The 26,682-nt window shown below is 35.9% G+C and overlaps 2 protein-coding genes and 1 non-coding gene across 3 annotated transcripts; 2 read left to right on the top strand and 1 right to left on the bottom strand.

The window, feature by feature from the left end:
* Positions 1–6,095: 6,095 nt before the first annotated feature.
* LOC145158723 (uncharacterized) lies at positions 6,096–8,027 on the top strand. Its single transcript, XM_079077580.1, has 2 exons — positions 6,096–6,523; positions 6,617–8,027. The coding sequence occupies exons 1-2, from the start codon at positions 6,096–6,098 to the stop codon at positions 8,025–8,027; spliced, it is 1,839 nt and encodes a 612-aa protein (XP_078933706.1).
* On the bottom strand, positions 6,456–6,562 carry LOC145162029 (small nucleolar RNA R71). Its single transcript, XR_013738884.1, has one exon. It is a non-coding gene; the product is annotated as a small nucleolar RNA R71 (small nucleolar RNA).
* Positions 8,028–8,081: 54 nt separating the features above from the next.
* On the top strand, positions 8,082–10,133 carry LOC145158722 (uncharacterized). Its single transcript, XM_079077579.1, has 2 exons — positions 8,082–8,904; positions 9,541–10,133. The coding sequence occupies exons 1-2, from the start codon at positions 8,082–8,084 to the stop codon at positions 10,131–10,133; spliced, it is 1,416 nt and encodes a 471-aa protein (XP_078933705.1).
* The last annotated feature ends 16,549 nt before the right edge of the window (positions 10,134–26,682 follow it).

Genomic DNA, 26,682 nt, shown 5'->3' with positions numbered 1-26,682 from the left:
TTGCATGGTATGTTGGGCTAGGCCCGTTGTATGATGGGCTAGGCCTATTTGTATGTTGGGCTAGGCCCATGGATCAAGAAGGGCTAGGCCTAATGTATGTTATGTAGGATGCTAGCTGTCGTTGTGACTCTTGCATTGTATGCCGGGCTAGGCCCATAGTATGACGGGCTAGGCCCAAATGTATGTTGGGCTAGGCCCAATGTGCGGGCTAGGCCTAGTGATATGTATGGTATGTGGTATTTTGGGGAACTCATTAAGCTTTGTGCTTACAGTTTTTATGGTTATGTTTTCAGGTACTTCCGGTTCGAAAGGGAAGGGTCTGGCTTGATCGCAGCGCATCCACCCATGTTTCCACAACTTGATGATTTTGGGATTATACTCGGATAAATGTTTTATTATGATATACTTTGGAATGTTTGGAAAAAGATAATCGGTGTTTTTGATTAAACTAAAAATGAAATTTTTACCTTATAAATTTTGGGATGTTACATTTATTAACTTTTATACCTCTGTTATGTATAGAGCATCAACGGGAGGGCAAACACCCATTGTTGTTCCTAGAAGAAACCTTCCAAAAAGTATACCTCCAAGTCCATCTGTTGTGGCACTACAATTCATAGTTTTGATATTATTAGGAATGGCAACACTACAAAATTATATTAAACAGCTTAAAAGCATAAATAATATATACACCTAACTCACTGAAGCATCGATTATCATTGGTATGGAACAAATTTAGAATGACCTTCGACGTCCAATCCCATCAACAATCCATCCACTGACTGCATAATTAAAGTGTTATCTTTGTATGATTCCTTACTCAAGGAGTCAAGCTCTGAGATAGCTTCATCTGTGACATCCCCATTTTCACGGCCAAAAAAGACCGATTTTGTTTATGCTTTATAAAAATCAGAGTACCTCTTTTAATAAAAATGTTGCGGAATTCGTTCCCAGAAAAACATGATAAATACATTATCAAAGCATTTCCGAAGAAATGTATTTTTATTCATTTTAAAACCTTGGGATGTCATCGTCAATACAGGAACATAAGCATAAACAGAACTTACATTTATTTACACTAGTGATCTACATCCCTTTTAAATCTCTCAGTGCAATGTAACTTCATATCGACACCTGTGATACAATTAAGCTTGAGTGGGTCAGGTTGGGAAACCTGGTGAGTACATAGAGTTTTCAACCCACAATAATATAATTATTATGTTTAAACAATTAAACAATCAACCCAATTACCCATCCCCATTATCTTCTTTATTCTACCCTAAGAATCAACTATTCATCGTTCATTTATTCCTAAGGATTATCCTAACGAATCGGCACGATATCCATCGTTGCCAGGGTTTTCTCAACGGGCACTAAATCCATAGTTACCAAGGTTTTCTCAACAGGCGCTAACTCCATAGTCGTCGGGGTTTACTCAACAGGCACTAAATCCATAGCTGTCAGGGCTATTTCGTTTATCAACAATATCGTTTCCGAGAAATCCACTCGCAATACATGTCAATGGGTTTTTAGAGTACACCGGTGAACACATCGTTCACAACACCTACAGGTTGCGAGCCTGGTAGTGTTCCACTGGACTGTCTAGAATAGTCTGTGGTTGTCATCCATACTCTGCTAGATGACGGGGCCAACATTTGGGTGAAAGGCTTCTCACATCGTCCATCTATCACCCTCACCTCATGGTCTATTTCACCTCTCACCTCATCATCCGACTCATATTTCATCTACCCATATTTACCCAACATATTTTGTAGATAAAAAATATATATATACAGTTTAAATCATTTAAAACATGTATAAAATTGTTCATCCAGCATAGATAGCAAGTATACAGATAATATTCACACATAGCACGTAATTTATATTAAAATACTTCATATCTATGTGTAAGATGAAAGTAACTATGCACTCACCTAAAAAGGTGGTGACTCTGCACTCGAACATCGCTTAGTTATCTCAAAATAATTTTCCCTCGACAAAACCTATTATCAATACCACTAGGGTTTAGTTTTAACGTTAACCGCAACTAATTAATAGTCTAGCTATTATTATTATTATATAAGCGTTAAAAAACACTCTATATAACTCATAATAATATCCCAAATATTTGTTATAAGGTCCTAATAACAATACTAATATTAATCATAAGCTATACTTAAAGTAGGGTAAGCATAACTCACTTATATTGGGGTTTAGCGAATAACCGGGCTCTGCGCGGGCAGAACTTCTGAGCCGAAAGCTCTTCTTCTCGGGGCCTTCTGGCGCTTCGGGACTCGCTACTAACTCCTAAGAAAGGCTAGAGAAAAGCCTTGAGGCTTTGGGGGTGTTTGGGAGAGAAGTTGAGAAAAAGGTGTGAAGAAAAATGAGGAAAAACGCATCTATTTATAGCCTGCCAGCACCGAGTACGCTGAGCGTAATGGGGTTTTAAGGGTTACGCTAAGCGTACTCAAAGTTACGCTGGGCGTAATGTGCCACGTGTCGCGATCTCATGCAAAGCCGTGGGGAAGAAGGTGTGGCCCAGATTGTGCCACGTGTCACTCGCAGATTACTCCAAAAACTAATTATCTTCTAAAATCTGTAACCTTCGAATACGAGCTCCGTTTTTGACGTTCTTTATATCCACGCGTAGGCGGCAACATGATCTACAATTTTTGTTTAGACTCTGTCGGCTAATTTCGACTTTATTTTAAAGGTTATATTTTTAACAGGCCGGGACAGGATTGATCCGTTAAAAATTCATAACTTCTTCATCCGACGTCCGTTTTCGTCCGTCTTTTTATCGATACGCTACTATTAATGAGATCTTCGATTCTCGTTTAGGTTGCGTCGGCAAAAAACCGCTCGATCTAATATTCGAACTTCGGGTTGTACAGTGCTAAGCCGAAACTTCGAAAAATCATAACTTCCTCATACGAAGTCAGATTTGGGCGTTCTTTTTATGGACACTCTCGGTTTAACGTTTTCTACGACTTTCGTTTAGATTGCTGAGGCTAAAAGTCGCTCTATCGTAAATTCACTATTTACGTCTCCCATTGTCGTGCCGGTTTTGCCGTAAAACTTCGACGGGTCATAACTTCTTCGTTATAACTCGGATTTCGGCGTTCTTTATATGTACGGAAACCTTGAGACATATTCTACAACTTGTTTAAGATTATTTATTCTAAATAATCTTTTTGTCGAAAAGTCGTTTTCGACCCTATTATCTCTAAATTGACTAGCCCGGATCTACGGGAGTTACATCATCAAATGCTTGTTTCTCCAGGTGGCAGGCTCTAACAACACAAACATTTAATAAAACAACATTTTAGTTTTTTTCTTTTGTTTAAAAAATTATCAAAAAGTTTGTTAAAAATCTAACATTACCTTTCGGGAGACTTCATAATTTCATAATAGAAAACAAAAAAGTTCAAAGCCAAACCAAATCAAATAGGATGAGTAGGAGATAAATCCCATGCAACAGTAGATGCCAACTAGGGGTAAATAAGTCAATATGTCATTTATTAAAAAATCTAAAACTTATCAAGAACTTAAAAAATAAAAAGGTAATTACTTGATAAGCCTTCAGTGACAAATCATCAGGTACCTCTTTTTTATCATTACCAAACTTGAACTCTACAAGATACCTATAGTAGTCTCCTTTCCTGCATACCATAATAAAATCCCATAAGCAAAATCATATCAAGAATGATGTTTTGGACTTTTTGTCACAAATTTTTATATATGTAATGTAATATACTTCCACTTTGTAGTAGAAAATAGTGGATTCTCTAGCAGATGAAGATGGAATGAGATGCTCATCAATCACAGTCATGATATCACCACAGATGTTGGAAAGATTTGTTTCCACCTTCTGTCTGTATTCCTTAATCCTTTTAACATTCACTTCATTGCCTCTAGATTCCTTTTTTGCTAAATTGAAGACAAAATCCTCCATGATGCCCTTTGTGATCCCACCACATTCTTGTATCCAACTGAGAGCAAATTCTTGTCGTCAACAGTCAATTTGATATCCAACTTTGCTACCTTCTTCATCGTGTTCATCATTTCTGAAACAAAAGCAATACAAATCAATAGTCAAAATTAACCAAAATTATCCTATTGATATGTGCATAATTAGCTATATGTTTAGTATATATTTTTATTACTTTTTAGCTAATTATTTGCATAATATGGACAAAAGGTACTTAATAAGGTCTAAATTATATTTTCAGTCCAGAAGACATGCTTGGAGCAAAAAGGAAGAAGGAGAAGCAATTAGAAGCTGGAGAATGAAGAAAGAAGAGAAAACCTAGAGCTACTCGGCGAGTCCACGAAGCTACTCGGCGAGTTCCGAAGAATGTTCGCGAAGTAATATCCAGAATCCTTACCGCACACGGATTTCTCAAAGGTACTCGGCGAGTTGGAGACTTACTCGCCGAGTTGCCCCTGTTTTGAGATAAGTATAAATAAAGGATCTTATTCCGAATTGAAAAACTTTCTGATTTTCTTGGACGATAACTTGCGACAGAGGAAACCTTTGGAGACCTGAAGAACCCTAATCTTTGATCTTTTGAAGACTCAAGGCGAATTAGGTTAAATTTTCCACTTAATCTTAGAAGTGAATCATGTCTATATCAACTAAATTCATTTTTGAGCTTGTTCTTACTGTAATCATGAGCTGAATTTTCGTAGTTTCTGTTTAGGAAAGACCAAGTTACTCCTATGGTTTGATTTATACTTTTATTGATTGATTATTTGTGATTTTATTAAATTAAGTTTGTTAAAGAACCTTATGCATTAACCATAACTATTATCTGTTAATTGGAAGACAATTAGGCTGCATGAACATCTCTTAATTGTTAACCTCATATGATTTATGTGAACACTTCATTATATGCTTATGATTAGTGAATATGAAACTAGGATTAACTAGAGAATGGGTAAATTAATGTGTGAGCTTGTTTGAGAAACCAACAAACAAGAGGTTAGTTGAATTACTAATTTGATTAACCAATTACAAATCTTATTTAATCCAAATAATTGAACTAGGGAGTTAATTAGTTTAAACAATTGGCCACTGCTTGAATTGATTAATTTTCTAAGGGTTAGTAATAGTGAATGCGAATCTAACCACTATAGTTGGTAACCAATAACAATTAATTTATCACTTTATCATAAAATTAACCATAGGAGTGAATTGGTTGGACCTAAACAGAAACCCTTTATTAAATTTGGTGAATTTTTACTTGTTTTAGTTGATTAGTTAATTACTTGTTAGGTGGTGTGTTTAAGTTTCTAGTCTTGTAAAACTAAAGAAAAACCCTTTACTTTTATTATTTGTTTAGTTAAAATTAGTTATTAGTTTAATCTCCGTTCCCTAAGTTCGACACCCTACTTATCCAACTATACCACCAAAAGACAGGTTCACTGCCTTTGTGTGCTAAATCTATATTTGTAAAGTAGGAATAAAACTAGTGCATTTTACACACATCAAGTTTTTGGCGCCGTTGCCGGGGAACGATTCAAAAATTAGCACTAATTTCTAGTTTTATCGATTCTTTGTGTGAGATTTATCTTGCACAAAGTTATTTTTAAGTAATTTAGTTATTAGGATTAATTTTAATAGGTTTCTGTTTTAGAATTTTAATTTAATTTTTTTTTCTGCCTTGAACTCGCCGAGTGCATTCGAAGCTACTCGGCGAGTCCATTGCAGTTTTGCACTTTTTATTATTATTTTCTTTTTGTTCTTTTTACGCGTTTCTTGCTTTGGTTGCAGTTGTTACATGATCCAAGGATCCAATACGTCTTTGGTTCCTCCACTTGAAGACCCGGAGTCCGCTTTAAGAAAGAACAAAGGAAAAACCGTTGGAGAATCCGCTTCTTCAAAGAATTCACCTTTGAAGAATCTCAAGTCCGTTTTCAGCAAGAAGAAGAGCAGCAAATCAGGAGCATCCAGCGCCTCTTTAGCAAGCGAAGACCTAATCAGAGAGGATACCGAGTACGAAACCGAAGGAGAAGAAGACCCTACATTCGGGCACGTTTCCGATTCCGACGACGAATTAGCTATCCCTATGGCTAACATCGATGAAGTCCCCATGGGGGAATGGAAGAAGAGGATACGTGATGATACCGGGCCGGGACTTGTGCAACCCGCAATTCCCGCAACTGCCACTTTTGAGCTTAAGGGTCACATTCTTGCTCTACTCAAGGAGATCCCCTTCCACGGAAAAGACCACGAAGATGCTTACAAACACTTGGATGAAGTAAATGATGTAGCTTATTATTTTAATGTTCCAAACGTGCCTCGCGAAACTCAGCTACTTCGCATGCTTCCGGTTACATTGAAGGGTGCTGCAAAGGATTGGCTCAAGTCACTTCCCCCCGGATCCATCACTACATGGGCCAAGATGAAAGAAGAGTTTATTGATCAATTTTGCCCACCCTCCAAGATATCTAAGTTAAAGAAAGTCATAGCCAACTTTGAACAACAAGCTGGAGAGTCACTTTATGAAGCTTGGGAGAGGTACAAGAGTCTGCTAAGGAATTGCCCACATCATGACCTCAATAGTCAACAAGAAGTCTCCATTTTTTATGATGGAGTAAATGTTACAACAAGGCAATTACTTGACTCGCAAGGTCCACTAACAAAGAAGGCACCCCCGGTGATAAAGCAACTAATTGAAGAATTCTCTAAGCATTCTAGAGAATACCACAACCCAAGGAATGATGTGACAAGAGGATCAGCTTATGCAGCTTCAGAAGATTTGTCAGCAGTCATGGCTATGTTGAAAACCATGGATAGGAGGATGGATAAAATGGATCAAACGATACATGCTATTCGGGTGGGTTGTGAGAATTGCAATGGACCTCATCTTACTAAAGATTGTGACTTGGACGAGAATGGGAATAAGAAGGTGCAAGTATGTTACTCAAGTGGTGACCGATATGATGAAGATTGGCGGAAACCCAAGAAAGAGTGGCTTCCTTATGATGAGTACAAGAGGGCTAAGGAGGAGAAGTTTAAACAAAAAGGAAGAGGTTTTTACCAAAAGGAGGAGCCGGCACAAGAAAGGAAACCAAGTTTGGAGGAGATGCTTACTAAGTTTGTAGCTACTTCAGAAAAGAGACATAATGATCATGATGCTGCAATCCAAGAAACAAGAACAATGCTTAGAAATCAACAAACATCTATCCACAACATTGAGACACAGCTGGGGCAACTTGCTCAACAAATTAATCAAAGATCACCGGGAGAACTTCCTAGTAAAACCGAAAACAACCCACGAGGCACACATATAAATATCGTGACAACAAGAAGTGGAAAGATAATTACTCCTCTGGCCCCAATTCAGTCTGAAGAGCCCAAGCAGTTACAAAAGGAGGATGCAGAAAAACAAAGCCAAAATCCAAATCTGCATGACACAGACCCTACTCGCCGAGTCCAGAATATGGACTCGACGAGTCCATTACCTAATCAGAAAAGTCAGATTCCTGCAAAGCCATTTCAGCCTCCATTGCCATATCCAGATAGAGCTAAGAAAGAAAAGAATGAAGAAGACTACCAGAAGTTTCTAGAACATATAAAGGCTCTTCAAATCAACATACCATTCATAGAAGCGGTTGCCCAAATGCCAAAATACGCTAAGTTTCTCAAAGAGCTTCTAACTAATAGAAGGAAGATGGAAGAAGTGAGTGAAGTAGTTCTTAATGAGAATTGCTCAGCTGCCATATTAAACAAGCTACCAAAGAAGAAGGATGACCCGAGAAGCTTAACATTGCCTTGTCAATTTTGGAATTTGGCCACCATTCATGCTTTAGTCGATTCAGGAGCAAGTGTAAACCTCATGCCTTATTCATTCTTCAAGAAACTAGATCTCCCGGAACCGAGGCTAATCCGAATGGCAATCCACTTAGCAAACAAAATTGTTACATTCCCAAGAGGAATATGTGAAGATCTATTGGTGAAGGTAGATAAGTTCGTGTTTCCCGCGGACTTTATAATTCTAGACATGGAAGCGGATCCTTAAGTCCCGATCATCCTTGGAAGACCTTTCCTTAACACCGCAAGCGCTATAGTTGACATGCGAGATTCAAAACTTACTCTACGGGTGGGGGATGATTCAGTCACTTTTGGGGTTGATCAAGCCATGAAGCATGCAAGGCATAGTGATGACACGGCATTTTCAATTGATATGTTGGATGAATTGATGGATGAATGGCATAATGAAGATCCAAACAAGTCCACCATCCCCTTTACTGAAGAACTTGATGCTGAAAAAGACCTACTGGAAATAGAGAGACTGCTGGAAGAAGCTGATTATGATGAGTTAATGAAGACCATGGAGCAACATACTCGCCGAGTAGAAGTGATCTACTCGCCGAGTCCAGTTGAAGAATCCCGAGAAATCGCGAATTTTGAAGAGGACTCGATGAGTCCCTTACCTGTACTCGACGTGTTCAGCATGCAGAACGCAAAAACTGAGCTCAAAGCACTACCAGATCACTTGGAGTATGCATTCCTTGAAGATGGTCAACAAAAACCTGTTATAATAGCTTCTGACCTCTCCAAATCTGAAAAAGAAGAATTAGTTCAAGTCTTGAAGAAGAGGAAGAGTGCCATTGCATGGAGTATCACCAATATCAAGGGAATAAGCCCCTCTTATTGTTCTCACAAGATTAACCTGGAAGAAGCAGCAAAGCCGGTAGTGCAACACCAAAGAAGATTGAACCCAAACATGCAAGAAGTGGTCAAAAAGGAAGTAGTCAAGCTTTTAGATGCGAGGATCATTTATTCTATTTCCGATAGTCCATGGGTTAGTCCTGTTCAAGTGGTGCCCAAGAAAGGAGGGATGACGGTCGTGACAAACGAGAAGAACGAGCTTATTCCGACCCGAACGGTAACCGGTTGGCGAGTGTGCATCGATTATCGAAAGCTAAACGATGCCACTCGTAAAGACCATTTTCCTTTACCTTTTATTGATCAAATGCTTGAAAGATTGTCCGGCCATAGTTATTATTGTTTCTTAGACGGATCTTCGGGCTACTTCCAAATACCCATAGACCCAAGGGACCAAGAAAAGACCACTTTCACTTGCCCGAGTGGGACTTTTGCCTATCGCTGCATGACCTTTGGGTTATGCAATGCACCTGCGACATTTCAAAGGTGCATGACGGCCATATTCCACGACATGGTGGAAAAATTCATGGAAGTATTTATGGACGACTTTTCTGTTTTTCGATCTTCCTTCCATGATTGTCTTACTAACCTTGATTTAATGCTTGCAAGGTGTGAAAAGACCGATTTAGTCCTTAATTGGGAAAAATGTCACTTTATGGTTAAAGAGGGTATAGTTTTGGGCCACAAGGTATCCAAATCGGGAATTGAGGTGGATCGGGCAAAAATAGATACAATTGCCAAATTACCTCCACCAACTAATGTAAAGGGCATTAGGAGTTTTTTAGGACACGCGGGTTTTTACCGCCGTTTCATAAAAGATTTTTCTAAAATAGCTAGACCTCTAACATAATTGCTTTTAAAAGATGCACCATTTAATTTCACTAAAGAGTGTCTAGACGCTTTTGAATTTTTGAAAGAAAAATTAACTAATGCCCCGATCATTATTGCCCCAAATTGGAACTTACCTTTTGAAATAATGTGTGATGCAAGGGACTTTGCATTAGGAGCTGTCCTTGGTCAAAGGGTTGATAAGCACTTTCGACCCATTTATTATGCAAGTAAGACTTTGAATCCGGCCCAAGAAAATTACACCACAACTGAAAAAGAATTACTAGCAGTGGTGTATGCTTTTGACAAATTCCGCCCTTATCTTGTTTTATCTAAAACCACTGTTTTTACTGACCACTCTGCTATTAAGTACTTGTTTGCCAAGCACGATGCAAAGCCAAGATTGATACGTTGGGTCCTACTTCTACAAGAATTTGAAATCGAGATACGTGATAAGAAGGGAATGGAGAATGTAGCATCCGACCACTTATCAAGGCTAGAAAACCCGCATTTGGAGTCTTTGGAAGAAGAAAAGATTGGAGATGATTTTCCGGACGAATACATTTTGGTGACCACGGGGGAAGAGGCATGGTTTGCAGATATAGCTAATTATTTAGCTACCAAGTAAATCCCAAAATACTTTACCCGCCAACAAAAGAAGAAATTCTTTTCGGAAATAAAATACTACTTTTGGGATGAGCCATATCTTTTCCGAAGCTGCGCGGATGGGATCATAAGGAGATGAGTATTCGGGAATGAAAGCCGAGAAATTTTGGAGCATTGCCATAGCGGGCCCACCGGTGGACATCATGGAGCACATTACACGGTAAAGAAGATATTTGATATTGGGTTTTATTGGCCCACCATTTTTAAAGATGCTACCCAATATGTCAAAGAGTGTGATGCATGCCAAAGAGCGGGAAACATCTCCTCCCGAAACGAAATGCCACAACATAGTATTCAAGTGTGCGAAGTATTTGACGTATGGGGGATCGATTTCATGGGACCATTTCCAATCTCAAAGGGCAACAAGTATATTTTGGTGGCGGTTGATTATGTATCCAAGTGGGCGGAGGCACAAGCTTTACCAACTAATGATGATCGGGTGGTGGTGCGCTTTTTGAAGAAGTTATTCTCAAGATTTGGAGTTCCTAAAGCCCTTATAAGTGACCGAGGCACTCATTTTGCCAATGATCAATTAGAAAAGGTGTTAAGGAAATATGGGGTAACCCATAAATTCTCTACATCTTACCATCCACAAACTAGTGGGCAAACTGAAGTGACAAATAGAGCATTAAAGAGAATTTTGGAGAGATCGGTGGGTAGCAATCGAAAGGAATGGTCGGATAGACTAGATGATGCACTTTGGGCCTTCCGAACAGCTTTCAAAACACATATTGGTACTACACCATATAGGCTAGTTTATGGGAAGCAATGTCATTTACCGGTGGAAATAGAGCATAAAGCTTTTTGGGCTTTAAAAATATGCAACTTTGATATAGCTGAACTTAAAAAAAACCGGTTGATGCAAATGAATGCTCTTGAAGAACTTAGGAATGAGGCTTATACTAGCTCCTTGATTTATAAAGAAAAAACCAAGCGTTGGCATGACAAAAGAATCAAGGTGAAGAAGGTGTTTCCACATGGAGCTATCGAGTTATTATCAAGAGATGGCACTCCTTTCAAAGTTAATGGAATAGTGTGAAAAAATATGAAGAAGGAATCCCGAGGAATGAAGACATAGAAGAAGGGCTGCTGCTGGAGGGCATGGCAGAAACGTAGAACGGAAGGAGTCCAGCTAACGACTCCTTAAAAAGAAGCGCTTCCGGGAGGCAACCCGAGTTTAGAGTTTGCATTTCTTTTCCCTTTGTTTTTCTTTTTCACTTTTAGGATCTGTTTTCTTTTCATTTCTTCTGAAATTCTGATTACAATGATGGCTTGAGGGCAAGCAATGCTCAAAGTGTGGGGTGGTGGTTTAAAAAAAATTGAGTTTTTTTTCAAACTGAACGATATACTCGCCGAGTTCATACGATTACTCGGCGAGTACCTTTTGAAAATCACGACAAAACGCGAACACGCGTCCCTACTCGGCGATTAGGAATTTCTACTCGATGAGTACAAGCATTTAAACGGGTTTTTACAATCTGTAAAAAAGGGTTTTTTTTACTTTACTCATTTTCACCAACACATTCATACTCGCCGAGCATTCTCTTCCTCTCAAGCCATTCCTTTGATTTTTGTTGAATCTCCATCCACAGGGAAAAATGTATGATTTTTCCTTTGTATTCTTGTTAAAGGTTATAACTCTATCAATTCTTGGTTCTTATTTTGCTTAAATCCGGATTTGGGGGTTTACTCCGATTCTAGGGTTTCGATTTTACCATGAATTAGGAAGATTTGGACAAAATTTCTTGTGGATTTGTGTTTAAGGGACTTAGAACAGCAAACCCCTTTGCAAATTTATGTGTTTTGATTGACCTAATATGGTCCGATTGAAATCTGTTCTCGCAGTTCATCCTACTCGCCGAGTAGTTCATGAACTCGGCGAGTAGATGCTGTGATAGACCTGTTATGGTTAACTTTAATTGTTGGGTTTTGTTTGTTGTTGTTTTCTTGATGTTTTTCTGCAGAAATCATGTCCAGAAGAGGTCAGAGTTCAAGAGGAGGGGGTCAAGGAGACATTCCATGGCTTATTTTTCCACAAATCACTTCAAAATCTTCTCAAGTTAGGGCGAAGAACAGGTTGGAGGTTTTGAAGCAGAAAGAGATTCATCTACCCAATGCAATTAATTGGGATTGGTTGGGTAAAACTGGGTTGGAAGAGGAATTGACACCTTATTTGGTGAAATCTTTTGACGTGGGTGGATCAACAATAATTTGTGATGGATGGTTGCAGCTGTTCAAAATACAAGAACCTGTGTTTGCAGAACTATGTTGGGAATTCTTTGCTACTCTCTCATTCCGGGGTGGTAGTGAATATTATAACGCCAACATTATCACTTTTTGCCTCGGAGGGGATCTGCGCCACTGCAGCATAGCGGAACTCGCCTGGAGGGTTGGTATCTATGACCAAAATGTCATCATGACGGAGGATTTTGAAACATTTTTGGAGCAATGTCACAAGGATCTTCCCGAGGGAGTCGTTGCCTCCACCTGGTGGAATACTATTGCAAACCGGGTCTATATTCCCTCTTCTGCTCAAGAGGGCCATATTCGTTCTCCGATCCATCGTCTCATCCACCGCCTCATCGCTAGTACCATAAATATGAGGAAGGATGATGACAAAGTTCCTACCCTCGACATTTTTTATTTGTGGAGCATCATTACCCCAGACGTCTTTTGCAACTTGCCTTATTGTTTGGCAAAATACCTTGCGGAAGGAGCGGTTAAAGAGAAGATTAACTCCAAAATTAATGGGGGTATGTTTGTGACAAGACTCGCAAGGTCATATGGCATTTTGGACATGCAAGAGGCAAGGGCGTTGACTGTAATTTCTCCTCCTCCGTTTAGCATTACATTATTCTGGAGGGCAAGGATTGTGGAAAAATTTGGGGATTCATTTGCATTTCCACATGTAGATGAGGTGGTTGCTCCCGAGAGGCCGGGAAGAAGAGTTAGGCAAAGGAACGAACGGGCCCGAGAAGACCCACCGGTTATTCCGATGGAAGATGAGAATGAGGGATGGAATCAAGTGGAATATAGGAGGTATTTGGATGACATTGGTCAAGGTGTTAACTATAACAATGAGTCATTCAATTATCTCTTTCAACAAATGAACATCGCCCCAAGGCCCGGGCCCGGATATCCATACATCATGAGTTGGGAGGAGCATATGCAAAGGGGAAACAATCAAGCAGGAGGAAGTGGCGCAGGAGGGTCAGACGTGGAAGAAGAAGCATGAAATTTGTTTTTATTTGGATGTGTTTTATTTTGTTTGATGTTAAACTTTGTTGAACTTGGATTATTTGGACCTTGGTTTGTTTGCTTTCACTTGTAGTTATATGTTTTTCAGGTTTGAAGATTAGGATGCATTTAGGAGTCTCATTGGTCAAGGCTAAAGTGAGGATTGGTTTAGATGAGAGTGCAAATTGTTACATTTAAGGTTGAGTCCATTAGGATTGAGAGTGACACAATGTGTTATCACTGAAGGAAATAGAAGAAGAGTCACTGAAGTATTTTGAGTTAGCACCTCAGTCAAGAACCAACAGCAGGGAAATTTATTTTCGACTCAGCGACTTACTCGCCGAGTGCACCTAGGGTACTCGCCGAGTGCATGTGTAAATTCGCGATTATCTGCTAAATGCCGATCTACTCGTCGAGTTCACGCCGGACTCGCCGAGTCCATCAACATTTCACACTCAGAATTTGTTTTGAGCACATTCATTGCAGTTCTTATCCATGTCTTATGTGGAGACTCATTCCTGGAAGATTTTTGAGAGCTTTTTCCTAAGCATTTGGAGCTACTTAGATGTTTACCACACGCGACATGACACCCAAGGCATGGATGAGCTGTTCCCATGCCTAAAGTCATTTGAAGTAGGAGCTTAATTGAAGATGATCAGCCTCGCCACTGCTATCCCAGGGGAGTTTGTTCCAATTTCCCCTTTACTTTAGTATTGTTCTTTATCATGCATAACATGCAATGGGGACATTGCATGAATTAAGTGTGGGGTAGGGGGTTGGTTACATTAGCTAACTTAGAATCTTAATTTTAGGCATAATTTTAAAATTCTTGCATAAATTTTTTTTTGCCTAGGACTTAACTTAGAAAACTTTGGTAAAAGCAATTAGGATTCCATGTTAGAATTATGTTGATGATTGCATGAAGACCCAAACGTTTAGTTGAGCTTATACACGTTCTAGTGCATTTGTGGCCTCCTTATTCTAGTGAAATCATGGGACAAAAACATAACCTCGCTTAGTTTGAAGGATGCAATATGTTTAGCATCATGTACCAGAAATGTATCCAGGAAATTTTTTATCTTTAATCAATAAAGGTTGAAGTTGAGCGCCCCTGCTTAAGCATGTAGGTATTGAGTGAAAAAAAAAGTGAGTTACATGAGAGAATTACAAGAAAAGTTTGAAGAAATTTTGGAGCAGTTAAAGTAAAGATCAAAAGATCAAAATTCCAAAGTTCAAAAGTTGAAGATACCCAAAAATCAAAGAAAATCAAAAGGTGGCAAATTTTGAAGAATTCAAAGAAATTAAAGTACAAACTATCAAAGAAAGTGAAGAATTCCAAAAAGCTCCATAGTGGTATCGAAAATTGTAATTTTTAGAATATGTATGCTTGGGTTGCTCAACCAAAAATACATTGAGGCTAGGAGGTTTTCTGCGGATGGATTCGGAGGGATGCATAAAATGAGCATCGTTCAAAAGAAGTGGGCGAGTGTTTATGAGTATTGTGAGTATTTAGAGTATTGGGGGGTCTTTAGGAAAATTTTAGACACAAATGTATGCGTTGCGGTCTTGGCATAATGGTTGGGTTGAATTGGAGTTGTCTTATGTGATTCTAATGTGCTAAAATTCAGTTTTGCTTGGGGGCAAGCAAAAGTCAAGTGTGGGGTATTTTGATATGTGCATAATTAGCTATATGTTTAGTATAGATTTTTATTACTTTTTAGCTAATTATTTGCATAATATGGACAAAAGGTACTTAATAAGGTCTAAATTATATTTTCAGTCCAGAAGACATGCTTGGAGCAAAAAGGAAGAAGGAGAAGCAATCAGAAGCTGGAGAATGAAGAAAGAAGAGAAAACCTGGAGCTACTCGGCGAGTCCACGAAGCTACTCGGCGAATTGAAAGAATGTTCGCGAAGTAATATCCAGAATCCTTACCGCACATGGATTTCTCAAAAGTACTCGGCGAGTTGGAGACTTACTCGCCGAGTTGCCCCTGTTTTGAGATAAGTATAAATAAAGGATCTTATTCCGAATTGAAAAACTTTCTGATTTTCTTGGACGATAACTTGCGACAGAGGAAACCTTTGGAGACCTGAAGAACCCTAATCTTTGATCTTTTGAAGACTCAAGGCGAATTAGGTTAAATTTTCCACTTAATCTTAGAAGTGAATCATGTCTATATCAACTAAATTCGTTTTTGAGCTTGTTCTTACTGTAATCATGAGCTGAATTTTCGTAGTTTCTGTTTAGGAAAGACCAAGTTACTCCTATGGTTTGATTTATACTTTTATTGATTGATTATTTGTGATTTTATTAAATTAAGTTTGTTAAAGAACCTTATGCATTAACCATAACTATTATCTGTTAATTGGAAGACAATTAGGCTGCATGAACATCTCTTAATTGTTAACCTCATATGATTTATGTGAACACTTCATTATATGCTTATGATTAGTGAATATGAAACTAGGATTAACTAGAGAATGGGTAAATTAATGTGTGAGCTTGTTTGAGAAACCAACAAACAAGAGGTTAGTTGAATTACTAATTTGATTAACCAATTACAAATCTTATTTAATCCAAATAATTGAACTAGGGAGTTAATTAGTTTAAACAATTGGCCACTACTTGAATTGATTAATTTTCTAAGGGTTAGTAATAGTGAATGCGAATCTAACCACTATAGTTGGTAACCAATAACAATTAATTTATCACTTTATCATAAAATTAACCATAGGAGTGAATTGGTTAGACCTAAACAGAAACCCTTTATTAAATTTGGTGAATTTTTACTTGTTTTAGTTGATTAGTTAATTACTTGTTAGGTGGTGTGTTTAACTTTCTAGTCTTGTAAAACTAGAGAAAAACCCTTTACTTTTATTATTTGTTTAGTTAAAATTAGTTATTAGTTTAATCTCCGTTCCCTGAGTTCGACACCCTACTTATCCAACTATACCACCAAAAGACAGGTTCACTGCATTTGTGTGCTAAATCTATATTTTTAAAGTAGGAATAAAACTAGTGCATTTTACACACATCACCTATGAATCTCAATGTTTACCTTCCTTACCAATAGCTAAGTTTCCAAAATAGTCAACATTTGATATGTTAAGGACATCAGAGCTTTTATTTCTTTCAACAAACAACCTCAAGTTTTCTAATGCGGTACTTTTTACTTACATTAACGTAGGTATTAATACTTTTCTACAAAGTTTCAAAATTGAATATCGATTTGAATATGTCTAGGCACGAAGAAGTTAAAATTTTAACTCGTGTTTAAGATTCATTTTTGTAACCCTAATTTACATCTCAAAGTCAAATAGCATCAATAACATAGGTGTCTATGTATGGAACTTAAGCAGTTGGCACAAATATGCATCTACCACATATTATATCTGCGACTTTGAAAATAAATTAAGGAAATCAAAAATTAAACCTTAGGGCTCATAGCAGTCTTCCTATCTTCATGTCTTTATGTGACTTCCGATTTGGTGGTAGCACTACGATGGTGGGGTTGTGATGGTCGATGGGTTAGCGTCATTTATCTTTATGGTTGTTATCCTCCATTTAAGCGACGAAGAAACAAGGGGAGGAACCGCTCATCGACTGATGATCAGCGGTCATAAAAACCGAATCAGTTGTGGATCTAGATCTGAAACAGAGTGATGAAGACGTATACATGTGTGAGAGAGAGAATGAGATCTGATGAAGAATGGTGATCAAGAGACATGTGTATGGAGTCAATTTCTATAACCCTAAAATGTCCCTAATGTCATTTAATTTCGATGCCCCCGTCTCTTGGTTTTTCAACTTATTTACAAAAATGTCATCTTTAATCATAGACTTCAGTTTTTTTGATCTAACATTCCACATTTGGTTCTCAGGTTCTCGGGAAACTATGAGTTCTTAAATGATTCTTCCTCTCTCTCTCTCTCTCTCTCTCTCTCTCTCTCTCTCTCTCTTTCTCTCTCTCTCTCTCTCTCTCTCTATATATATATATATATATATATATATAATTAAAATTCATTTGTTTTCAAATATGTAATTTTAAAAATATAGAAGTATTAGTCTTTTTTTTTTTCCATTTTTACCATCTTATTTAAAAATGATTCATGAATTTTGTAAATGGGATACAACTTTTTACAATATATACGAATTAAATGCATTGGACCTCTATAAATAGATCTACATCAAAATGATTTTTTTTTACCAAATGGCTTCTAGACCAACGGTATTCGGTGGTGTCCTCCCTTCTTGAGGTTGAGGGTTCAAGTCCCTTCATGGACATAAGTGGATTTAAGAAGTAATTTATGAGTAGGTTAGATTTACTGTTTTCAAAAAAAATCAAAATCACTTTTTCATTTTGACCATCTAATTGGCATTTAAAAAGTCTTTTTTTTACCAATAATAGATTAAAAACTAATATTTATGATTCATCATCACTCATGACTTAGAAAACTCACACAAAAAAAATTAATTCTTCACACTCCCTCATCTTTTATTAATTTTTAATAGTACTTATATACTTATTATACGGTTAATCAACAAACACAACAACATTAACATCAACATATCGCACCAATCCCATTAGAATAGGGTAAGGAAAGTAAAGGTCGACAACCATAGCTTTTGTATGGGGAAGAGTGACTATGTCACAAAGATAACATCCGTCATGTGAAAAACGATAAATCTAAATGAGACATACAAGAGAAAAGTGTGACAATGTAAAAAAAAAGACATGTACATCATAAAGAAGCATATGAACTCGATAACCTATAAAGGGACAAACCAGAGGGTGTAAGTTAATGAGAAGAACACAACAATACATGACTAATTAGAATAATAGAATACTAAAATAAAGCGTGTATAAACACTAAAAGTTACAAATAAAAACATACTAAGTGATGCTACACATCAACCCTGATGTTTTGCTTCCATATCACCCGATATGAGGTCATGTCCTTGGAAAAATGTATGATCCTTCATGCCAAGCCTCACACTATCCTCTAATTTCCTTCGAGGATGTTATCTCTTCCTCTTACCTTTAATCTTCATTAACTATAGCCTCCTTATTATCATTGATGGTAGCGTCCTTATAACTTGTCCATATAACCTCAAACGTAATTTATTCAGTTTTTCAATAACTCATGTTGCTCCAAAGGAATTTCTTACAGACACATTTCTAATCCTATCTGACATATAAGAAATGTTTAATATAAAGTTTAAGTATATATAATGAATGGAAAAGGAAACAAGACAAACAAAGTATACAATAAACCGACAAAGAATCATATTTAAATAAACTGAAAGATAGTTGAAACTCATTATATATGAAAATTCTCATACAATTTGATTCATAATTTTTTGCTTATTACCCGATGAATTACAGTAAATTTTCCAATACACAATCAAAACAAGCTTTTGTAGGCTACATTTTAGCTTCGTGGTTTAATGTATGATGATTTTGATATTCTATTGTTTTTGGGTCAGATATACCTAAAAAAGTGTGGTTTTTTTATAAGATTGTCACTTTGGATTTTATAAGATTGTACCGGTTGTGGGGTTGATTCGTTCCCGTTTATGTATCTCGGTTTACCAGTTGGCTAATAGATGCATAGGAAATTGGCTTGGGAGAATACTATAGAGAGATTTCGTAAGAAGGTCTCAACTTGGAAATCTAGAATGCTTTCCATTTAGAGGCCATCTTACTTTAGTGAAATCGGTGCTTGGAATTTTGTGTATCTACTATTTTTCTCTTTTTTGCATGCCTGTTTCAGTTGGTATAGATTTAGATAGGATTGGATGGGGTTTTTTTGGGGTGCAGAGGATCAAAACAGAATTATTCAATGGGTTAAAATGGAGGTGATGCAGAACGATAAAGAGTGTGGTGGGTTGTCCATTGGGAGTTTGGAAGCGTTTAATCATGCTCTGATGTACAAGTGGAGGTGGCGTTTTTTAAATGACCATAATCTCCTTTGGGTCCAAGTGATTAAAAGTTGTTATGGTAATGTTGGTGGGTTAAATTTTGTCTAGATCTCACAAATGCAAATCGGGAGTTTGGTTGGGTATTGTGAAGCTCGTGTGGGATTTACATGTCAGAGGTCTTATTCCTTTTGATGCGATGTGTAAACAAGTGGGAAACGATGCTAATACTATTTTTTGGTCGGATGTTTGGTGCGGAGATATTATCCTTAGAGCTCGGTTTCCTCGCCTATATGTTATTGCATATAATAAGGATGCATTCGTTAGTGATTACTAGGATGGATCGGCTTGGACTTTTCATTAGGTTCGGAATATTAATGGTGGGGTGCTTCCTGATCATTTAGATCAATTAAATGTCATTTTGGATTGATTCGTTTGTGTAATAGACCTGATTCTTGGCAGTGCTCAATTGGTGCAAGTGATACATTTGTGGCAAAGGGGGCTAGAATTAGATTGGATAACTTGAATCTCTCTTCAATTGGTCTGGTCATTAGGTGGAATTCCTTTCTTCCTATTAAAATTAACATTTTTGTTTGGAGAATGCTTTTGGATAGGCTTCTTACGAGATGTAACTTGGATAGAAGAGGGGCTGGACTTGAGTCATTGCTTTGCCCGTGTTGTGAAGCGGAACAAGAGGAGGGGAATCATCTATTTTCGAGTGTAACATCGCGTATCTTCTTTGGCTTAAAATTGCTAAGTGGGTGGATAAGTCAATTCCTACTTTTCGTGAAGTGACTGATTTTATTATATGGATTGATGGTATTCCGACGGCTAAGTTCCAAAGGGTGATCATGGAATCGATTTGTGCTACCATCATTTGGGTTTTATGGATGTATCGGAACGACCTTGTTTTTGGCAACAAGAAGTACAAGAAAAAGTTTATGTTTGATGCTATCGTTTCTTTTTCTTATAATTGGTATTGTAATAGGAATCGTAAAGCTGTGAAGAATTGGAATGAGTGGATGCTTAATCCTCTCATGAACTAATTTGTTCTTGTTTGCTAGCTCTTTGCTAGTCTTTTTTAATACATTTAGTCGTTCAAAAAAAAAGTAGATAAGAAGGTAAATCTGAATTTTGTTGTTTGATTTCAAGATCCTAAACTTAATATCTCCTATATATAATTTCTTTTTCTAACAGCTTAATAAAATGTTAATGTTAATGTGATAGTTTACTCATTACTTAACGCATGACAATTTTGGTTATATTTTCTCTTTAGAGCATCTTCAATCACAACTTATTTTTACGCTCTATAGTTTATTTTTTAAAGTATAAAATATTGTTTAGATTGATTCATCTCTAACCTCATTTTAAAATTTATTTTATATTTTATTTTTAAAGTGTAAAAACAAAATGTGTGATAGATTCTCTTTAGAGCATCTTCAATCACAATTTATTTATGCACTTATAAAATATTGTTTAGAGTGATTCATTTTTAACCCCACTTTAAAATCTTTTTTACATTTTATTTTTAAAGTGTGAAAACAAAATGTATGATAGATGATATAATTTATACCCAAAATTTAGAGTTTCACTTTTCGTTTCTCTATTTATAGAATATGAATAAAATTAAATTAGAGCTTTTATTTTATTTTATATTCTATAAATAAAATGTAGTAAAAAAATTAAATTAAATCGGAGATACTCTAATGTGTCAATCAATAAAATTCTAAAGGTCAAAAGTCACCTAAAATGTAACCGTGCAACATCGTAAATCACTTAATTAAATATCTTTTATTATTCTAACAATAATATTTTTCTAATCATAATAAATGCATTAACTATTTATAAAATTTAAGTATATTTATAGGTCAACCTAACTTGGCTTGAGTCACATTAGAAATTATGCATTTTAGTCCATGCTCATTTACCACTTCCACTTGAAAGACAATTTTCTTTTTTGAGATGGATGTATAGAGACAAGTGAGTAAAAGTACAAGGTAGTAAAGTGTAAAGAGTGTGGCAGTGTGCGTAGGGATCATCATTTACCAATGGGATTAAAAAGATGGGGTTACTTAACACAGACAAAATAATTGAGGCCTGTCTGTAAATAATTAAAGTTGAGGGGGCTATTAAGTTCAGGGTACCCTCTAATGATAAAATCTTAAATGTTTACATTAATCTTTTACCACTTGTCCAAAATTGCCCCCGAATTCATAGGCAACATGTTGGTAAATTGGAAGACAACTCTCACATTGCATTCTCCATACTTTTATAGCTTTTTCTTATCACTTGTGTAATATACGTGACCACACAAATGGATACGTGGAAATACAAGCATAAACCTTGAAGTATTATTGTTGCTTTGTGGATTTTTTGAATATTTGTGGAAGCATTTGGATAATAATGTTTATTATAAAGGATATTGGTTTTATTTCAGATGTAAATAAATATAATGTTTGATATGGTATACATCAGTAATAGTTTTTCTATACATATTAATATCGAGGTTATAGGAAACATTTGCTCGTGAAAGTTGTTTTGTAGATCAATAAAAAAGAACCTTTGTGATGGGATCCATGTATGAGGTTTATGATTCAAACTCTATATTATTGGTGTTCTGCCATTGACATGTCATGTAGGCTTTGAATTAAATTAACGTAGACAACTCAGATGGTACAGTTTACCATTATTTTAGATCAATAACAAAGTAAAATATTAGAATATTTATGATAAAAATGACTATGAATTTCATTGAAGAGAAAATATAAAAGGTGCTATAGTTATAATGTGATAATAGTTTTCTGATTATATGTTTTTTTTAATTAGTAAATCTAACATATTCGTATTAAACTTTGAATTAAATTAATATGGACAATTCAGATGGTGCAATTTACCATTACTTTTAGATCAATAACAAAGTAAAATATTAGAATATTTATGATAGAAATGACTATGAATTTCATTGAAGAGAAAATATAAAAGGTGTTATAGTTATAATGTGATAATAATTTTCTGATTATATGTTTTTTTTTAACATTAAATCTAACCTATTCCTACAAAAATAACCTTAATACTATATATGTTCTGAATGTGACTTGAATCCTCAAACTTAACCTTAAGAAGAGAGGACAACATCTGGTATGGTATGGGGCTAAAAGCCCTTTGGTGATTATGCATGTCATCTATTAGTTTTCAATAAAGATGGAATTTATTGATTAGAAAAAATATAAAAGGTGGTATAGTTATAATGTTATAATAATTTTCGATTATATGTTAATTATGATACTTTTATATCGTGAATATGCATGTCACTTATTAGTTTTCAATAAAGACGAAATGACATGCCATAATATATATTAAAAAGAATGGGTTTTATTGTTTTAATAAGCTACAAGGGATGTTTCAGTATACATGCAATAAACTTTTCTTCTTGATAAATATGAATGTTTTTTCCTTTATCTTTGTAATTTCATACACATGTTTTTAAACTATATATATATTTTTTATCAAACAATATTTTTGCTTTGAATCTTTTATCGAAAAGGGGAAATCATGAAAAAGACATACTCGCCAGTTATGCATATCGTAAGATTGACTATGATAAACTAGAAGCCTTCTTCATTCCATGAATCCGAGTCGATTGTAGCCGTACCATATCTTTCTTGCCCTTAAATCAAGAAGTAAGCAATGCCTAATTTTTTAAATTTTAGTGTTTAATATAAACGAGGTAAAAGTGTTTATTAAAAGAGACAAAGACAAACAAAACTTGGGTAATTGACAAACTAAACAAGTAACACATGATCAAGATTCATGAATCACAATCAACGACAAAGTCATAGCTTTTATCGAAGTTTCCAAATAGTTGATCTTTTTTTTCGTCATTTTAGGATTCTAGGTTTAACTTTTATATTTATATTCTATGAACTTAGTTATTAAAATTAAGGTTGTTCAGATCTGAATTTTACGTATTATCGTTTTATGTATTGTAAGATCATTTCAGTATTGGAAGATCCTATTAAAAAGAACTAGTTTTCAAATTTGGTCGCAAAGTCTTGTTTGTGTAGTATCTATTGTAATTTGATGTTAATTAAGATATTTATGATGAAGTCAACTTTACCTTTTGTTTTTTTGAACGACGGGAATATATTAAACAATCTAGCATGATGCTAGAAAAGTTACATAATACAAATACATAATGGAGAGTTATACCGATCGAACTAGCATAATGAATCTAAATTAGCTCTATTTTTAATCCGATATGAATATCATCCGCCGTTATCATAGGATTGTCGTTCCGCTTCTTGAAAATTCTATTATTCCTGACTTTCCAGAGAGACCACAAAAGCGTGCATGAAAGAGCGGTAAGCAATTTAAATTTCTTCTAATCAACGACTGTAGACTTAAGAGCCGAAACCAAAGAGGAGAAATTTTGAGGGGCCGTATTGTAACACCCGCAGATTCGGGCTTGTCAATTTAGAGACAATGAGCATTAAAAATGACTTTTTGATAGAAGATTATTTAGAATAAATAATCTTCACTAAGTTATAGTATATGTCACAAGGGTTTCGTACATATAAAAAACGCTGGAATTCGACTTATAACGAATAAGTTATGACATGTCGAAGTTTTGCGGCAAAACTGACACGACGCTGTGTGACGTAAAAAGTGAGTTTGAGACAAAGTACTTTTTAGCCTTAGCGATCTAAACGAAAGTCGTAGTATACGTTACTCCGATAGCGTACATAAAAAGAACGTCCAAATCTGACTTCGTATGAAGAAGTTATGATTTTTCTAAGATCTAGCATAGCAGTGCACAACCCGAAAATCGAATTTTAGATTGATCGATTTTTATCTGAAACAACCTAAACGAGAATTGAAGATATCATTAATAGGATTTCAATGATAAAAAGACAGTCGAAAACGGAGTCCGTATGTAGAAGTTATGAAGTTTACACGGTCGTTAAACAATGTAATCTTCTCATACTGTTAAATTTAAAATCAGTCGAGAATTAGCCGATAGAGTCAAAAGAACAGTTGTAGATCTTGTCAATACATACACGTTGATATAAAGATCGTCAAAAACAGAGCTCATATGAGAAAGTTACGGCTTTTAGAAGATAACTAGTTTTTGGAGTAATTTGTGAGTGACACGTGGCACAATCTTGACCATTGTTTCCTCCCCATGACTTGCCACCAGATGATGACACTTGGCACTCAACACGACGATTTGGAGGCCCAGAACTCGCCGAGTTGAGCCAATTTTCAGCCTATAAATAGCATGCAAGGTTCTCCCATTTTCTTCACACCTCAACCCTTCTCTCTCACTCTAACTTCTCTCTAAACCTCTCCCAACCCTTAGTACTTACCAAGTGCTAAGAGGCGAGTCCCAGAGCGCCAGAAGTCTCCGAGAAGAAGAGCTTTAGGCTTGGAAGTTCTGCCCCAGCAGAGCTCGGTTCCTAGCCAAACCTCCTAATAAGTGAGTTATGTTTACCCTACTTTAAGAATAGCTTATGTTTAAGTTCAATATCATTATTATGAACTTATAAACAATATATATATATATATATATATATATATATATATATATATTATAAAATATAATATATAAAGTGTTATTATAATATCTTTTAACTACTCACGGTACAGGGAATCTGGTTTGAATGGCCGCATAGGGTTGTTGGATTTCAGAAGTGCTATAATTCCAAAATGGTCCTGCCCTCCGGTGTTTCATGCCTGACCATTGTCTGTACATAGTGGTTGAAAAGTATTGTTTAACACTTATAAAACAATATCGCTCATAAATAGTCGCAATAAATAATAAACTAAAATCTAGAGGTAATGATACTAGATTTCGTCGAAGGAAAATAGAATTGTTAGAAGCGAAGCATTGCCCGAGTTTGGAATCATCACTTTAACAAGTGAGTGCATAGTTACTTTCATCTTGCACATAGATATGAAGTACTTAATATAAATTACATGTTATGTGTGCATATTATCTCTGTTCTTGATATCTATGTTGGATGAACCGAATATACATGCTTTATTTGATTTCAACTATTTATGTATTTTATACCTATAAAAATATTGGGTAAAGATGGGTAGATGAATGATGAGAGATGAAAGATGATATAGATGAACATTGGCAGCTATGGACTTAGTGCCCTATAGATAAACATTGGTAACTGCGCCATAACCTGTAGATGTTTTTGAACTACGATGTACTCTAAACCTCCTAGCAGCCTAAAGGATAATATCGACCGTTGCGCCTAATAGAGAACATCATAATCCTGGCAGCTGCGCCTAAAGGATAATATTGGCAGTTGTGCCTAATAGATAACATTGGCAGCTGTGTCATTGGCAACGATGGACTTCGTGCCTATTCCTTAGGACAATCCTTAGGAATGAATAAATGAATAATAGATGATTCTTAGGGTAGATCCTTGAGAATAAAGAAGATATTGGGGATGGGTAATTGGGTTAATTGTTGATGATGAAACATGAAAACTTTATTATTGTGGGTTGAAAACCCTATGTACTCACCAGGTTTCCCAACCTGACCCACTCATTTTATTTGTATCACATGTGTCGATATGAAGCTACATTACACTGAAAGATTAAAAGAGATGTAAATCACTAGTGTAAATGAATGTAAGGTCTGTTTATGCTTATGTTTTTGTATTGACGATGACATCCCAAAGTTTTTATATAAACAAAATACATTTATTCGGAAATGCTTTGATAATATATTTATCATGCTTTTTCTGGGAACAAATTCCGCATTATCGTTCTTCAAAAAGGATACTTTGATTTTTAAATAAGCATAAATAAAATTTTTAAAATGACCGTGAATTTGGGGATGTCATAGTTGGTATCAGAGCATTAGTTTAAGCTTAATACCAATATATATATATATATATATATATATATATATATATATATATATTATAAAATATAATGTAGAAAGTGTTATTATAATATCTTTTAACTACTCGCGATACGGGGAATCTGGTTTGAAGGGTCGCATAGGGTTGTTGGATTTCAGAAGTGCTATAACGCCAAAATGGTCCTGCCCTCCGGTGTTTCATGTCTGACCCCTATCTGTACACAGTGGCTGAAAAGTATTGTTTAACACTTATAAAACAATATCGCTCGTAAATAGTCGCAATAAATAATAAACTAAAATCTAGCGGTAATGATACTAGGTTTCGTCGAAGGAAAATAGAATTGTTAGAAACGAAGCGTTGCACGAGTTTGGAATCATCACTTTAACAAGTGAGTGTATAGTTACTTTCATCTTACACATAGATATGAAGTATTTAATATAAATTACATGCTATGTGTGCATATTATCT

Source organism: Lactuca virosa, chromosome 2 (genome assembly GCF_052849685.1).
Source record: "Lactuca virosa cultivar CGN04683 chromosome 2, Lactuca_virosa_CGN04683_v6, whole genome shotgun sequence".
In the NCBI taxonomy this organism is placed as follows: Eukaryota; Viridiplantae; Streptophyta; class Magnoliopsida; order Asterales; family Asteraceae; genus Lactuca; species Lactuca virosa.
The sequence above is the reverse complement of the archived record's forward strand: the minus strand, read 5'-3'. Positions and strand labels throughout refer to the sequence as shown.

Coding starts and splice junctions, on each gene's coding strand:
- LOC145158723 (XM_079077580.1), top strand. CDS start 6,096: ATGGGGGAATGGAAGAAGAGGATACGTGATGATACCGGGCCGGGACTT. Junction 6,524..6,616: donor CTTTATGAAGCTTGGGAGAG/GTACAAGAGTCT, acceptor TGTTACAACAAG/GCAATTACTTGACTCGCAAG.
- LOC145158722 (XM_079077579.1), top strand. CDS start 8,082: ATGCGAGATTCAAAACTTACTCTACGGGTGGGGGATGATTCAGTCACT. Junction 8,905..9,540: donor TCCGACCCGAACGGTAACCG/GTTGGCGAGTGT, acceptor TGCTTTTAAAAG/ATGCACCATTTAATTTCACT.